Source organism: Sinocyclocheilus anshuiensis, unplaced genomic scaffold (assembly GCF_001515605.1).
Source record: "Sinocyclocheilus anshuiensis isolate Anshui unplaced genomic scaffold, SAMN03320099.WGS_v1.1 scaffold58, whole genome shotgun sequence".
Lineage (NCBI taxonomy): Eukaryota > Metazoa > Chordata > Actinopteri > Cypriniformes > Cyprinidae > Sinocyclocheilus > Sinocyclocheilus anshuiensis.
The window spans coordinates 663,102-679,464 of record NW_015547688.1 but is presented as its reverse complement, the minus strand read 5'-3'; the positions used below and the strand labels follow the sequence as shown (position 1 = coordinate 679,464).

At 37.5% G+C, this 16,363-nt stretch overlaps 1 protein-coding gene across 3 annotated transcripts in view; it reads left to right on the top strand.

The window, feature by feature from the left end:
- Nucleotides 1-6,042, top strand: part of LOC107703371 (probable G-protein coupled receptor 146) — a 9,827-nt gene extending 3,785 nt beyond the window's left edge. For 2 of the 3 annotated variants that reach the window (XM_016505973.1, XM_016505974.1), the window contains exon 2: nucleotides 3,400-6,042. In XM_016505973.1, coding sequence (XP_016361459.1) covers nucleotides 3,442-4,443 — 1,002 coding nt within the window. In that variant the 5' untranslated portion in view covers nucleotides 3,400-3,441 and the 3' untranslated portion in view covers nucleotides 4,444-6,042. Of the gene's footprint in view, nucleotides 1-2,579; nucleotides 3,326-3,399 lie in introns of those variants that run through there. The other variant, XM_016505975.1, reaches the window with a different exon arrangement.
- Nucleotides 6,043-16,363: the final 10,321 nt, after the last annotated feature.

Here is a 16,363-nt window from a genome sequence, read left to right as displayed (position 1 = left end):
ATATATATATATTACTAATCTAAAAAAATTGCAATACCGTTCAAAAGTTTTGGGGTATTTTATTCAGCAAGAGAAAAAAATAAAATTTTATCCAGCAAAGATGCATTAAATTGATCAAAGGTGAACACAAACCATTTCTATTTCAAATAAATGTTGTTCTTTTAAACTTTCTATTCATCAAAGAATCCTGAAAAACTGTATTCTGGTTTCCAACATTGATAATATTAATAATAATAAATGTTTCTTGAGCAGCAAATCAGCATATTAGAATGAATTGAAAAATTATATGACACTGAAGACTGGAGTAATGATGCTGAAAATACAGCTTTGCATTACAGGTATAAATAATATTTTGAAATAAAACAGAAATATGTTTATTATTGTAATAATATTTCATAATATTACTATTTTCAGTGTATTTTTCATTGAATAAATTAGGCCTTTGTTAGCATAATAAAAAAACATTAAAAAATCTAACGGACCACAAAATGTTTTATTTTTATTCATGTATATATATGTATATATATAAAAAGTCTAGAAAGATTTACTTTTCTGTTTTGGGTTTTTGTGTCACACGAGATTTTCAGCATCTCACACCATAAATGTGTTTTGATTTTCTGTTCATCATCATCAAATGAACGAATAAATACAGAGGCTTTTAACAGTTTGCAACTGAAACTCAGCAGTACTGCCCTTATTTGCACTATTGGTTGCTATGGTCACAGAAAGAGGAGGAAGGGAACAGGATGATGACTGTTTATAAGTTAGAGATAGGGACACAGGTAGTAGCTAGTCTTGGCTGCACTATTGTGTTTGAATAGCAGTGAAGTACTTTTGCAAGATTTTTTTTCTTCTTTTTTTAAGTAATTCATGTGGAAAAGCCGACATGGCCTTAGAAGCATTATGGACTCAGACTTTTACACCTGCCCTTTAGAAATCATCACGTCTTGTTTTCCCATGGTGGTCCTTTTCTCCTGTTCCCAACCTGTGGCCAACAGGACCGAGTCTCTTGCCAATGAGAAAAACAGTTTAGCTTTCACAAGTTTTACCTCCAGACGAGTTTTTAAGTGTACACGTGAGGATATATACTGGTAGCTAAATACCGGTTAGACCACAACATAAAGTGCTGTGTGTACATACAGAGCTGTAAAAACATGCTGGTTCACTATAGGTGTATGACTACAAGGTGAAAAGGGTAAATGAGTGTCTCCACACTCTAGTGAGAGCCATAGAAGAGCAGTTCGGGGCTGCCTGTCCCCAGGCCACTCTGTGACTGTTACGTAAGCAGACAGAGAAATGCTCACTCAATAGTCATTATATCTGCTCAGATGTGCTCAGCATTGTCTGGGAAAACTCCAGGTCCACTACCAAATACATGCTGACATGCACACGAAAGCCAGAGGCCGTGTGTCAGAAAGTGAGCTGCGAAACGTTCCTAAGGCTGTTGTTCTCAAATAATGTATTTATTTATTCATTTATTTGTTTAATAGCTGTGTGATTTATAGGGATTTTAACACACTCAAAAAGCATGTTTGTTGTTTTTTTACAAATGTTAAATAAAATTTGTTTACATTTTGGCTGACAATTGTCATGCAAATAATTGCAACAAATAATTGAATTCAGTTGTTGTTAAGGAATGTATTCACTTCAAATATAGTAGTAGTAGTAAGTTTAGATGGAAGTATGTGTGAATGGAATGTGTACCATGATTGGGAATATCCCAAATTAACATAGTAAGGACAAATAATTTTGACTAGCATGCATGCTCATCACATATAAAAAGAGCTGTTGCTCAAGGGAGCAAAGGTTCAACTTTGGCTTTCTTCTTCAGCTTTTCTCTCTTTGCTGTGTTTTTAAATCAAAAAGTCCAGAAAGCCAGTTAAATTAAATAAAACAATAATGTAGCCTGTGTGTCATCATAGGCGAATACAAAAGTGAGGCTAGTATTCCCATTGTGTTCAGGGAGAGTGTTATGTCATTATGTTTTAATGAGTGGACTGCAGAGCAGCTCTCTGCATGTGCCCGCGCTGTGACCTCACCCTGAACTCAAACCTCACACTGTGCATCCACTGCACCCTTGACACGTCACATCACATGCCATAAATCTGCACACCTCACAGTCTCGAGGCTGAATTATGCCATCCTTTGGTCACAGCACATGCAGTGTCACCGCCCAATGAGCCAAGGTGCTGAGCTGTAGATGTGGAACCTATTGTTATGGAAAGAAATGTCTGATGACATATAATGCTGCTCCTTTTTTTTTTTTTTTTTGGTACAATGTGAACCTCCAATGGCACGTGGTAACGGGGATAAAATCCCTGGGTTTAGGTCCAGTGCAGCATAGTTTTATTCAGTCTGTAAGATGCAATGAACTGGAAATAATGGTGTTTCTTCAAATCTAATAGTCATGCAATGGCTGCACTGTTTATGCATGGTTTCAGTTTTCTTCTCTGTGTGACGGTATAAAGCGGGTGGCCAACGGCAGTCCTGGAGAGCCACAGTCCATCGGGCTTCAGCACCAACCCTAATCAAACACACCTGAACAAGCTAATCAAGGTCTAAGGGTTACTAGAAAGGTACAGGCAGATGCCTTTTTTAATCAACGCTGGAGCACAACTCTACAGGACTGTGGCTCTCCAGGACCTATGTTGGCCACCTCGGTATAAAAACATAAAGGTTTTTGCAAAGCCATTGATCAATAAATGCCTATAAAGGATATAAAATGTTAATATTTAGCATTACAGGTGCAATGTGTCATTACAGGAGTCCGTACATATCAACGGCTTATAAAGAGCTGTTACTCCGTATAAGGAATGACCACCATACTGAGATCACGATTAGTTGTGAGTTTGAGAAATTTGAGAAAGTTAGCACAAACCTGCGAATGTACCTTACATTTTGCAGTATTCCAGAGTATATAAATTTGTTGCAAATTGCAACTCAGTCTGCTTGTAATAACTGCTGTGGTAGCTCCAGAGCTGGTGGGGGCAGTAGAGAGCCTAATGCTATCGGATCAGTTGCTTAGAAAGACAAGCCATGTAATTATTTAATGCTCCTTTAAAATACAATTTTAATGAACAGTCCATCACAGGAGAGTATTGTTTGTGAACTATTCATCATCTTGGTGTCACCAAAGGTGTGCAGTCCTGCTCTTGGAGATCCACCTTCCAACAGAGTTTAGCTCTATGCCTAATTAAAAACAGCTGAACCAGATAATCAAGATCTTCAGGATCACTAGAAGCTCCCAGGCAATTGAGTTGTTGCTAAACTCTGCAGGAAAGTGGAGCAGGATCTGGAGCAGGATTGGACACCCCTGAACTTGTCGGTTAATAAATGCCTTTTTTAAATTCAAAACCAAACCAATCCATTAATACATTGCTCATATTCTTTTTTTTACAGCTGATTCCGAAAGAAGGATCGGACACCTTTGGAAATCTAGAAATGTGGAGCTGCATGGTTTACAATGAGACGGACGACAGTGTGGACCTCCGGCTCTGCCAGGATTTTGGACTCATTCTGTCCGTCTTCTCTCTGGTGTACCTCATCGTCTGCTTTCCAGTGGGGCTTTGCTACAATGCCCTGCTGGTGGTGGTCAACCTTTCCAACAAGGTCACCATGACAATGCCTGACGTCTACTTTGTGAACATAGCCATTGCTGGCCTGGTGCTCAACTTGGTGGCTCCAGTAGAGCTGCTGGGGCCCAGTTTTACACGCTGGCCCATGTGGGAGTACAACAACGAGCTCTACATTACCCTTCTCATTCTCTTCAACATCTCCTCTCTGGTCATCATGTACTCCACGACCTTGCTCAGTCTGGACTATTACATTGAGCGGGCTCTCCCGCGCACCTACATGTCCAGCGTCTACAACACCAAGCACGTCTGCGGCTTCATCTGGGGTGGTGCCGTTCTCACCAGCTTCTCTTCTCTGCTCTTCTACGTATGCAACCACGTCTCCACTAAGATCATCGAGTGTTCCAAGATGCAGAACAAAGAGGCGGCTGATGCCATCATGATGTTCATTGGGTACGTGGTGCCAGCGGTGGCTGTGCTTTACGCCTTCGTGCTGATCCTCCGCATCAGGAAGGAGTCCACCCCTTTGGACCAGGACTCTGGGAGGCTCGATCCATCCATCCACAGGTTGCTGCTGGCCTCTGTGTGCATGCAGTTTCTTCTATGGACTCCATACTACATGACCTTACTTGTGCACACGGTAGCTGGAGCTCCTGGAACCCATTCCAACAAGCAGCACCTCACCACATACTTCTTCCTGAGATGTTTATCCGAGCTGCTCGCCTTCTGCAGTAGCTTCGCCATTCCCCTCATGTACAGGCAAATGAACAAGAACTTTTCCCATAAACTCCAGCGGCTTCTAAAGAGGCTGCACTGCGGGGACCAATCGTGTCCTCACGAACGCTCAACAGTACAGCAGGTGGTCACATGAGGGCTTGTGTCCAGTCAGACCTGCTTCTCCCTCACTGGCACTTACTCCGAATTCACAGAAGTAGAGCCAGCACATGAACCTGGATATATATTGCGTGCTGAAAGGAAGTATTTTGCTCACCACAAGGAGTGGTATGTGTCTCTGTGAAAGTGTGGAACCTCCGTAACACTTAACGACTTAACTTTATTTGTCCATTTCTATGGTGAATGGGCGACCAAGAAGAAACCACTAAGTGCTGTTTTTGTGTAAGCTATGTCTATTCTTTGGGTTCTTGGGCCTGGGGAAAATCTCAACCCATCTGATGGTCCTTTCGGTGGAGGGGGGAAATGTTGAACGTTTGTAATCTGTTACAGGATATGTGGCATAGCCTTCTAATGTGATGCTTTTAGACCAACCTATTCCCTTTTAGCTCAAGGCTACATTTCACACCAGGCTCTCTGTGTTGTGATCCACAACAGCATAAGCTCTTCAGTCTGGATTGAGTTTTCTGGTCACACTTTCCATAAAAACCTCTCTGGTAGATGCTAGTAAACGCAATATAATTACCTCAATTTCACACACCAATGGGCATTACATTGGAACGGTCTAACCAACTTTTACAACACTCAGAAATAACTCAATGAGACTGATATCAGGGAGCGGGAAAGATTGTGTGTGTGGTTGCGTGCTGGTGGTTGTGAGTGTGTGTTCTCGAGTGCTTGCTGCTAAGGTGATGTGCATCATAACTGCACAGTTGCTCAGCCATGTTAAATCCAATCAAAAGTGTATAGCTTATTAAGACGAAGCTATAGAATGATCTACTAGACAATGGATCACAGTTTTAAGGTCAACTAGTTAGAGATTTAATCTTTATTCAATACCTTTTAAATCATTAGTCTGTTACTACTGTAATTATTATCCATGCACCATGAGGACGTGGTTAACAATTCATGCTTTGAGATGTGAATCCAAGTCGCACAAGTCCTTTTGATACAATCAAACATTTGGTTTCACTTAAGAGATCTATGCAGTAGATTATTTGGTAAAACTGCTCAAATTTGTACTGGAGCAAACAGTTGATTTCTGAAAGTATTGATCGGACTTCAGTGCTTCTAAGCGATGAATCACATCGGGATAACATTTCCTTTCTAATGTGCAAAGAGATAGCTTTTATTGAGATTAGTTGCATGATTGTATTGTATGCATATATAGAGAGATATGCATCAATGCTCTCAGTCTGAGAGAAAATTGTAGACATTTCCAGAAAATAATACTCAGAGGCAGGATGAGAAATAGTACAGTTTAAGCCACTAAATGGTTTGTTATTATCGAAAATGTCTTTGCTCTTGTTTTTCTCGTGTCAGTGGATGCAAAATCAGTATGTTTTGGAGAGAAAGCACTGTATGTGAATGGAAGAGTGAATAAGTATCATTTGAATCCACTTATGCAAGGGAAAGAATGTATTTAAAGTCATGAAGGGGAATAAAAATCAGTTAACCCTCAATCATAAACAATGAAACATCAAATCACAATGTTATGGCTGTTGTTAGTGTGCTAATGCCAGTATGTGTCATATTGAGAATGTGTATATATTGTACTTCAGAGATTTACTGGAAAAAACAGACATGCCATTTTAGATTACAGTATTATTGTCTCAGAGATTTATTTAGATACTAAAGTGTCAGTCATCCTCTGTCCCACACCGAGTCAAAGACTCGTTCAATAAACTAACATGAATATAATCCTGCTTGGCTCTTCTTTGATTCCACACATCTAAGAACATCACAGCTTTCCAAATGACAAATGATGAAGCTTGTTTTGGTTTGCATCAACAAAATGGGTATGGATGACTACTCACTCATTCATACCAAAGAAAATAAAATAAATATAGTTTATGCCACAGATGCCAAAACATATTTTTCTTGCATGGTGCGAGCCTCAGAATAGTGCCAGGCCCCAGGAGCACAAACCACACTGAAATGTTCTTTGGCAGAAACAGTTTGTTTAGTTGCCCATCTGCAGAGCAGCAACAACCACAGACATTAGTACTTTGAAAGACATATTCTGCTTGTTCTTCAACTGACAATTTCTGAAAAACACATTTTGTAGCATAACGAACTCTTTCAATAAGAGGGTGAGTTTGGCTAATTTCAAGTAACTTGTTAAAGATAGTGGAAACTGCATTGCAAAAATAATGATTGCTACCTTACAGGTTTCTCAAACAATCTCCAAAAAAAAAACATACACCATTTGTTGAGTCAATGTTTCTGCTGTTGGGCTGGTCAGGATCCTTAAACAAAAAGTGCAGTTTTTATTTTTTTTTTAAACGCCACACTTTTTTTTTTTTTTTACATCTACATAGAAGAAAGCATTTTAATATCAAAAAAGTACTTTATTTTATTGCTGTTATGTGCAAAGGTCAAACATTTTTTGTTAGCAGTTTAAACAGGAATACACACTTCCAAACCACCTAAATGTTTGTAGAGTAAATTGTAAAGAGACTCTATCCAGTGTTGACTATTTCAAATAACTTTTAGAGAATGAGCTTAGCTTAGCTGACATGAGACGCTGCAGTGTTGACGCTCGCAGAATAAGAACTCACCTGGGTTTTGTTATATACTGGCTCGCAGTGGGGGCACCTCCAGTCAACAGTCAGTGGTATGTGTGTGTGTGTGTGTGTGTGTGTGTGTGTGTACGTCTGGAATCAAGCGAGCTCGGTCAGAGTGGGAGTAGACCGAGGGGCCCCGTTCAGGCCGCAGCACTGTGTGCAGTCTCTACGAAGTGCCTGTGGCGTCCCCAAACCAAGCCACAAAACCTCTGTAAAAGAAGAACATTCTAGACATTCTGAGAATTGTTTTGGCTTCTGAACACCCCCAGCACAACATATCCGCCTGTCACAACACAAGAACAACATTGTCCGATATGGAACAATGGATCCAGGGTGAGTATCGAAATGTTAGACAAGGAACCAACCAGGAAACATGAACAATTCCATGTTGTTTGGCAAAACATTCCAGAACTTTATCGTAAGTCTTTTTCTTCAACTATTTTGTTTTAGTTATATGAAGGTCACATAATTGGAAGGCTCATCGTACTTGAAAATGTTTTACCATACCTTCATTATTTTATTTTATTATCCATGTCCCATTTATTTATTTATTTATTTATTATAAACTTCAGATTTCACATATATATATCATACACAGTTTCATAAAATAAAATAGAATATATAAATAGAATAAGTACTTTCACTAGTGAAATCAATGTTGAATGAGAATTACATTTAAAAACTATGGCAATCTAAACAAAGAGTGAAATAATAATTTAAATATTTATTGTGTGAATTGCATCATTTCCAATCAAGCTAGTTTTGTCAAGTAATGCAAAAATAATATTGAATGACATTTAATTGTGTATTTTGGATACATGAAATGCTATGTATACAATTTGATTTATTGCAAAATTTAGCAAATTTGATTTATTGTTATAAATCAAATAACAATTTGATTTAGCAACAAAAAATGTTGTTGTTTTTATTTTGTTGATAAACAACAACAACAACAACAACAAAAAAAAAGGTTTCAAATATCATTTCCACTACCATCCTTTCCAACAGTACTGACACAATATATCATTTAAAAAGACTAAGTAGACTAGTGAATTATCATTTTTGTTTAAAATGTCCACTGCTGGATATATTAAATAATATGTCTGAAAGTCATTAAGTTTAAAGTGTATTTTCTAAGAGTCCACAGGGTCAGAATTTCCATAGTTAAAGAAACCCCAATAACTGCTACTGATAGTGTCTGGTGACAAGCTTTACAGGCATATATTTTGTGTTTGTAGTCATTTTATTTTCAATAAATCTGTCAGTCAAACTGTTTTTGACTGGCCACATTTGTAATTACTTCAGAGGGGATGAAATTTGAGCTTAACCAAATGGAGGCACCATTGCATTAAGGACAACCCTTTAATCTACTTTGAAGAGGACCCTTCATAATCATATCACATGCCTTCGCTTCACATCTGCATGTTCAAACTCTTATTTTTGCCAAAGCATGCAGAAATTGTTTTGTACACGCAACTTAAACAAAACAGATTTGCTGGGTCTGCTAAATCCAGAACTGTCAAAGCACAGATCTGCTCAGCTGTTCTTCGTTTTTACATCTGTGTAGAATAAACTACATATGGGCTGAATAAAATAATGGATGCCATGGATGCCTTTCTCCATTAATAATTCAAGAAGGGCAAATCAGAACCGTTTACCTTACAAGCACGAGCCATAATCAATATGCTTTCTCTTTTTGCAGCAATGATGCCTACTTGGATATTTACCTCACCTCACACATCTCTCTGAAATACTTGATTCTGATTGGTCGATCAGTGGTCAGCTATTTCCTAATATTCACATCCAAAGCAATCATACTTTCACTAAATTCACATCTCTCGTATCTCACCACTAACTCGCACTTTCATGTTTCATACAAATGCAATCTTGTGTCTCAGTTATTGATTTCAGTGCTTATATTGCTGTAGCTAATATTGTTTCAGCATTTGTTTTGTGTCTAGACATTTTGTTTTGTAAATTGTAATTGACCATTGTAATTGTATTTTTTTCTTAGCTGAGGTTTTAATATATTTTACAGGTAAGAGTATAAAATCGTGTTAAATTAAATATATAATTTCCACATATTTTTATGAGTAGCCATGCTATAAAGACAATTGCAGTTTCTTTCTCAACTTTAATTCCTGGCTAACTGTACATTATTCAATATATATTGTATGCTTTATCTAATGAAGTTAAAAACGTTCTAATTACTCAACAGGACGTGCTGTCTAGAAACAGGTGGATGAGGCGACCTCCCCCACTAACTTACTAAAGCTTTACCCAGAAATCCACACCTGCATTAACGTTCAACATCCTGTTGGTATGTCACACCCAAAGAGACGGAAAGTGACCACAACAGCTTCATTTTTTCAGTGATGCTGAAACACCCCGTGTTTATTCTCTTAATGAAACCTCTCATCATTCCAGTTAGCTCGAAATCCATCGGCAAACAGGCAAGAGGTTTGCAAAACAGATTTTAAATCCCACGTATTGGATAACACATCCCGAATAATGTTCTAACTCCGGACATGAGTTAAATTTACCCTTAAGAAGCCGGGGTCTCTAATGTTCTCTGGTCTTGTTTCAAAGTAAACTTGGGCTGAGCTTAAAAAGTAATTGTTTTCCAGACCCCAGCTTAAATCGGCCACACTAGACCACCAGGGTTGCACATTTGGTTTGTCTCTTAAAGTTTTTGTTGTTTGACTTGGCTTTCACCCAGATCTCTCACAAAAATTAGGACAACAATTCCTTTTAGAAGTTCAGGGTCACACCAGGCAATCCGACTCATTAAGTTGATCCACATTAGAGTAAAATAACATATTTATAGATTAGTTACTTTTTTATGGAGTAACGCAATATTGTAATGCATTACTTTTAAAAGTAACTTTCCCCAACACTGTTTACATATATAAAAATACAATCACAGCCTGACTAAAAGTAAACATTTATGGATTGATCTGATTTAAAACTGTCAAAAGGCTGAAGTCTGACCCCTTTTCTAACTGTATGACATTATAAAAATGGGTCAGGAGCTTTGTATTTACATGTCTGGTTTACCCAACCCACCTCTATTCTAACCCCGATAAGCGCGGGGAAATGGGATGGGGCAATTCAGTCATGGGACCCAGATTTACCACTCTTTAGATAATGTTATCATTTTTCCACCAGAAATATCTATGACTGGCACATCGAATGCCTCAGGCGATTACATGCTCCCTTCCTCCTTTTGCACCACCGGAATGATCTGGCATGAACTGAATGCTTTGATAAATCAGACCCGATGTGGAAAGACAGTCCAGCCTTGCTGCCTTGTTGGAGAGGCCCAGACTACAGCAGATGGCTGAAACCCAATCCTCTACGCTCCTGCCAGACCGGCTCGGTATTTTTCCTCTTTGCAAATGTACCAGAGATTTGGAAATACAGCAACAATGAAATCCTGGTGTCAGCAGAACATTTGAGAATTGGACCATGGGAACCACACAGGGGAGAGTGCCCAGGTTGGCCGTGTTTGACACTGCGGTTGTGTGGGTTGGAAGGCAGGGAGAGCGTGTCTTTTTAAGTGAGAATGTCCCTTGTGTCTTTCTACTCACTGAGACAAGTGTGTCTCCACCAGACCACAGGCATGGAGCTCTACAAGACAACATCCTGACACGCTTTCTTTCTGTTAAGCGTTGTTTCCAAAAACACTTTGACATATTGAAGATACTTAATGTTTGCTCTCATAGCTCAATTTATGGGTCAATATATAGTGACCTAAATGTTTCATAATAATTTTCCAGTCATCCAACCTTGAAACTAGCCACACGTATCTCTAGTAATGCTCTCATATTAAGTGAACTACTTTCTCCTTTATGAGCATCAATGAAACATCCAGTGTAGTCCAATTCAAAATCTAATTTAAACCGTAATGAATAAATAAATAAATATAAATACATATAAATAACATTTTGTACAGATGGCCATATGCTCTTCTTCCACTGCAACTCAAGATGCTGTTTGGATCATCACAAATCATGATGGAAAACATTATCATTGGATTTTTTACAAATGTGTGGAGTTCAAGCAGCTTGAGTGCTGCTATTAAAGCAAAAAGTGCTAAACCAAATACTAGGACAGTCTGAAATTCATGTTAGTTTTTAAGCTTTTTACTGAAATTGTTAGAATAGAATAGAATAGAATAGAATACAATAGTTTATTATAAACGTCAGATTTTTACACTTTACATATATATTTCATACACAGTTTAATAAAATAAAATATAATATATAAATATAAGTACTTTCACTAGTGGTCAGAATCTTAGATACCACACACACACACACACACACACATATATATATATATATATATATATATTGTACACTTGGAACCATTTGGAACCAGTTGGATTGCATCACATTTTGTTGGACAGTGAGTCACTGATTTTTACAATAAAGCATTCGAAATGAAAGGCTGATGGTATTGTGTTCCCAAAAGTAAAAGGCCCAAAGTAAAATTATCAATAATAATAATAAAAGAAATGTATCAGCAATTCAGCATAAACCTCAGCTTTCAAACGAACAAAGTGGAAGAGGTCACAAAAGAGGTGTTTACTTGTCACCCATATCCCAGGGGTGTTGCGGTCGGGTGAGGCAGCAGGGTGTCAGGCAGTGTGTTTTGCTGCTTGTTATTGAGGAGACAGCTGGAGCATAATGCTGTGCTCACTCCTCAGCTTGGTTCCCACAGGTGCAGGAATCTGTCACAACAATCTCTGCACTGACTCGCTCAAGGCCACTGACCTCTAACATGCATGCCTTTGAGAAAGCTGCTGCTCTCTTGTCTTGACCACTGAAAATAGCATCTGACCAAACCATTCAACAAAGCATTTGAACATCTGATGGTATAATGTTACATATCTCTGCATGTCCAGTGAATTTCATTCTATTCACCTACATAAAGAATTTGTTATTATTTAAAAAGGAAAAAGAAAAGGCTCTTTTTTTGGAGAAATTATTTCCATAATTTACACTTTGACTCCACCCTGTGTTCAAAACGAATACTGCAGCAGGATGAACTTTCTGTTGAATGGACGTTCAAAGACGTTTCTTTTCCATTTTTATCCACAGCAGAATCACAAATATGGAAGGGGAACACTGATCATTAGATCTTTGAGCACTTCCCATGTGCTGACGCTCATTTCCCGATTAACTCAGACACAACATTTTGAAAAGGATCACTAAAGACATTAGCAGAATAATTCACTGCAGAAACATGAAAACCCCTGAACACACAACGCTTATTCTGGATCTAGTCAATGTCATCCTGTAGCTGAAGCTGCCTTATACTAGACAGAGCATTTGACACATTGCTTTAATCTTCATGTTATCCATGTTTCCTGTGTTGTGAATTCATTTAGTTCTGGGACTGGATCCCATCACACTGTCTATGCTGCACTCAGAATCTATCATGTCAGTGTTTGCTGCTTGTACCGATTACATACAAAAGATTACATGATCTTTTCTTTTCTAGATTTGATCTAACACAATGACACGTTTCTAGATTATAGTCTGATGTCTAATGAAAAGCTTTTAGGCTCGAAAAGTCACCTGTGCTGATAACATAAATAAATATTTTCTACGTTTGGAGCTGTGGTGTGCCAACTGAGCACCCACATTGAGCTTTTTGCCTGATGGATGTGCACACTTTTGATGTGTGCAATATTTCTCAATTTAATTAATCACAATTTCATGAATAAACTGATCATTATTTTTGATGCATTATTAGAGGCATCTTATTTAGTGACTCCTTCTGCGAGTTACATTTTAGACCAGTAGGTGACGACAAGTGTCTTCATGAGTATAGGCTTAGATCTCTGCCACAATTCTGTGCGCGAAAGATCATATTTTGAGCGCACAAAAGTGCATTTTGCACGCGCGCAATCTGAGTTTTGTGGAGAAAATGTTCGTTTGAGCATACAAAAATCAATTTTACATTTAAAAATAATTTTTTTGATGTGTGCAGACCTTCTCTTTTGCGTGTGCAAAGTTTCACTAGTGACCGGTCGGTTGATATGTCTGTAAAGGACATAATATATATTGCCATACGTTTATATATATTATAGAGATGCTTAAATATAGTTTTTTTTTATCTTTGTGGACCCTGAAGGTTATGAAATGTATCCAAGATACTAGTAAAGTTAAAGGAATGTTTATTATTGGAAAATAACTAATAGAAATAGTTCTCTGAATTTAAATCAAGATTTACCATGGACTGACAGCTCAACCGTACGGAAGAGTTCTTATAAAACATAAATAAATTAAATAAATAAATACATGCTTGGGGCTATTTATTAGATGTCTACTAATAAGAATTTTAAGTTAAACAATTTTTTCATTAGCTCCTTTTAGGGGTTAAAGTTAATCATCTGGAAAGCATCTGCTGTTTGCAAACCAACATAAACATCTTAAAAACATTTTCTAAACGTCTATTTGACATCTGATTGGAAACGTCCTATAGACATATTGCAGATTAGCAAACACTCTAAAAAATATGATGTAAACGTCAAGATTGTACTAATTTACAAATCATGCACTATGGCATAATTGTTTTGAGGTTATATTCCGAAAGGATCTGTGTGAAAATAAGTCTTAATTGATAATCTACCAGTGTAATCATCACTTTGTGTGAACAGGGATAAAGGCTATTTGTGTTTTTCTGCCACTGGTGTTCATTTCAGCTGGGAACTGAAGTGAATTGTATAGGTACATTTTTGGGGCCGCCATGATTTTGCCAAGACAGACATGTTCCTGGATCAACATCTTTTGTTGATCCTGGTTCAACATTACTGTCCAAAAATATAGTCTTAACCCAATCCCTACCCCTAAACCTAACCCTACCCATAATTTATTCCTAAAATCAGTTTGAAATGATAGCTGATTAATAAGGATGTAGAAGCACCTAACCCTGATCGTAAGCCTAAAACAGATATTTCCTGAAAAGTTATCCCTCAATTCTGATTGGCTGATTGAATGTTGTTCCAGGATCAACAATGATGTTGATCCAGGAACATGTTGTACTTGGTAAAATCACATTCACCACATTTTTGGAGTTTAAAAAAAATGTAGGCAGAGGTACGTTTGAGCTTGGGTTGGTTTCAGCACTCCACTCGAAATGTGAAAAATGCCATGTACACAGCAAAGTAGCTCTTATTTTTTCCAATCTTGAATCCATCGTCTCTTAACTTACCTTTGCTGTGTTGCTATGGTGATTCTTATAATTAAGACAGATCGGTTCAGTCCAAGAATTATGCAGCGCTCTTCTGGATTGTCAGTCAGTGGCTCACTTCTGTGAGAAAACAACCATTATGAATAGATGAGCAGTAACAGGGGTCCTTTCAGTTATCAAAGTTCATTGTGTTAGATCAAACATCTCCTTTCATCAATTGTGAGCCTACAGAACTATTGTTCAATGACTCAGAACAAGAGAACCAAATGACAAGATTCATTTATTTAGTGCTCTGTCTGTAAAACGTGGCGTGTATCAACTAATTTTATGGATCTTCAGAGCTCACAGTAGGACAGTGTTTTTAGAGAGAGCACAGTTCCTAGAACATCATGCCACGCCATTAACACGTAACTGTGTGAGGGAAGATCGTGACACTCAGTTTGCTTTTAACACTAATACACACAGGTTGAATGAAGAGCACCAAGCTTCCACCACATGTTGCCATCCAACAAATGTAATTACCTCCCTGCAGAGGGACACGGTCAGGCATGTAAAGTGAGAAAAGCAGTTTCATGCTGTCTGTAACTCATCAGTCGTTCCCGGCATCATAATTAATCAGTTCCCTCCAGATTGTTCTATGAGTCCCAGTGAAAATTGCACTGATAGAGAGTTTAATAGAGGGACACAAACAACAGCCTCCCCATTTAAGAGCAACACCTCTGGGGAAATACTTGGGAGCAGGTGGAGACTGTGGGACTGTAATTAAAAGTGCACACATAACAAAAATGTTTGATTCTTCAGGACTGAATCCCTTCTATGAGGACTATTAAATCTTTTAAAAATGTGTTTTTGGCCAAAAATTAGCAACATAAAAAGTAGCAAATTTGAAACTCATCAAATTCTTGTTCTTTACAAAACAATTGGTAATTAAAATAGATGAAAAACCTAAACATAAATGAAAATTAAAAATGTTGCCTTGGAAACTAATTGATTTAATTTTAAGGAAAAAATATAGTAATTTTTATTTAACGTATTTTAATGACCAAAAATGTTGGTTGGCTGTTTATCTCATTTTGCATGCAAGCTGACACAAACCTATTACTGATGTTTCAAAAAAATTGTGACTCCCAGGAAGTGACATAATTTTGACAAAAGGTAAGTAAATAATTCCCAAATTTTACACAAATTATAATGTATTTATTAAGCCGAATCATTTAACTCATTAACAAAAGTATTTAAAAAATAAATAAATGAACAAACAAACAAATAAACAGTTCACATGTATGCATTTTTTTGTGAAAACATTAACTTAGCTGACCTTTTGTGAAAACATGCCTTAGGGGCATAGTTGCCACATTATCATGGACTATGTTTACATCTTATTTGTTTTTAAGCTAATTTAAACTGTAACGCAAATGCTTTTGAAACAAAGTCATTCATGAAACAGCAAAATTATGAGAAAAAAAATGTGCCGGGTGCATATATAACTGCACTTCAAGCTGTTATTTTGATCACAACAATATCTATATACTATTAATGATTATGTGCCAGCTAAATGTCAGTTAGCATTATAAAAATGGCTGTTTAAACTCAGTGTTTTGTTGTTTAGAAATACAGTTAGAGCCCAGAAGCCAGTTGTGTTTTAACTTCACAACTTTGCCTTCATGCTGGCTTTAAGCAAAGTGTTTATTTCACTGGTTTTCTCAGGAAGCTCTGAGTCTGCAGGTGGCCTGCAGCCCTTAAAAGGGTTACAACATTATACATGTTCCCTCAAGCATAAATTATTACTTTCACAAAGATAATGCAGTCTAACATAATGCAAGGTGATCACATTTGTTTCTCCTCTGCATGACAGCGTTGCAAAAAATATTTTCAGTTAGAGATTTCATCTGTACCACTCAACTATCGTGCTGGCTAACTTCTTTTATCCTTCACTTGCCGTTCAGACCAGAAGTGGATTATGGACCAGACCCAAGAGACCAGTTCCCCAGAGGGTTTCTCTAAAACTACTACAAATGTGAAATTGAGCCAGATAGATAGATATTTGGGCATCATCTTATTTGGGCACCTCACAATACTTTTATAAGTTTCTACACTCTAAAAAATGCTGGGTTAAATACAACCCAGTGC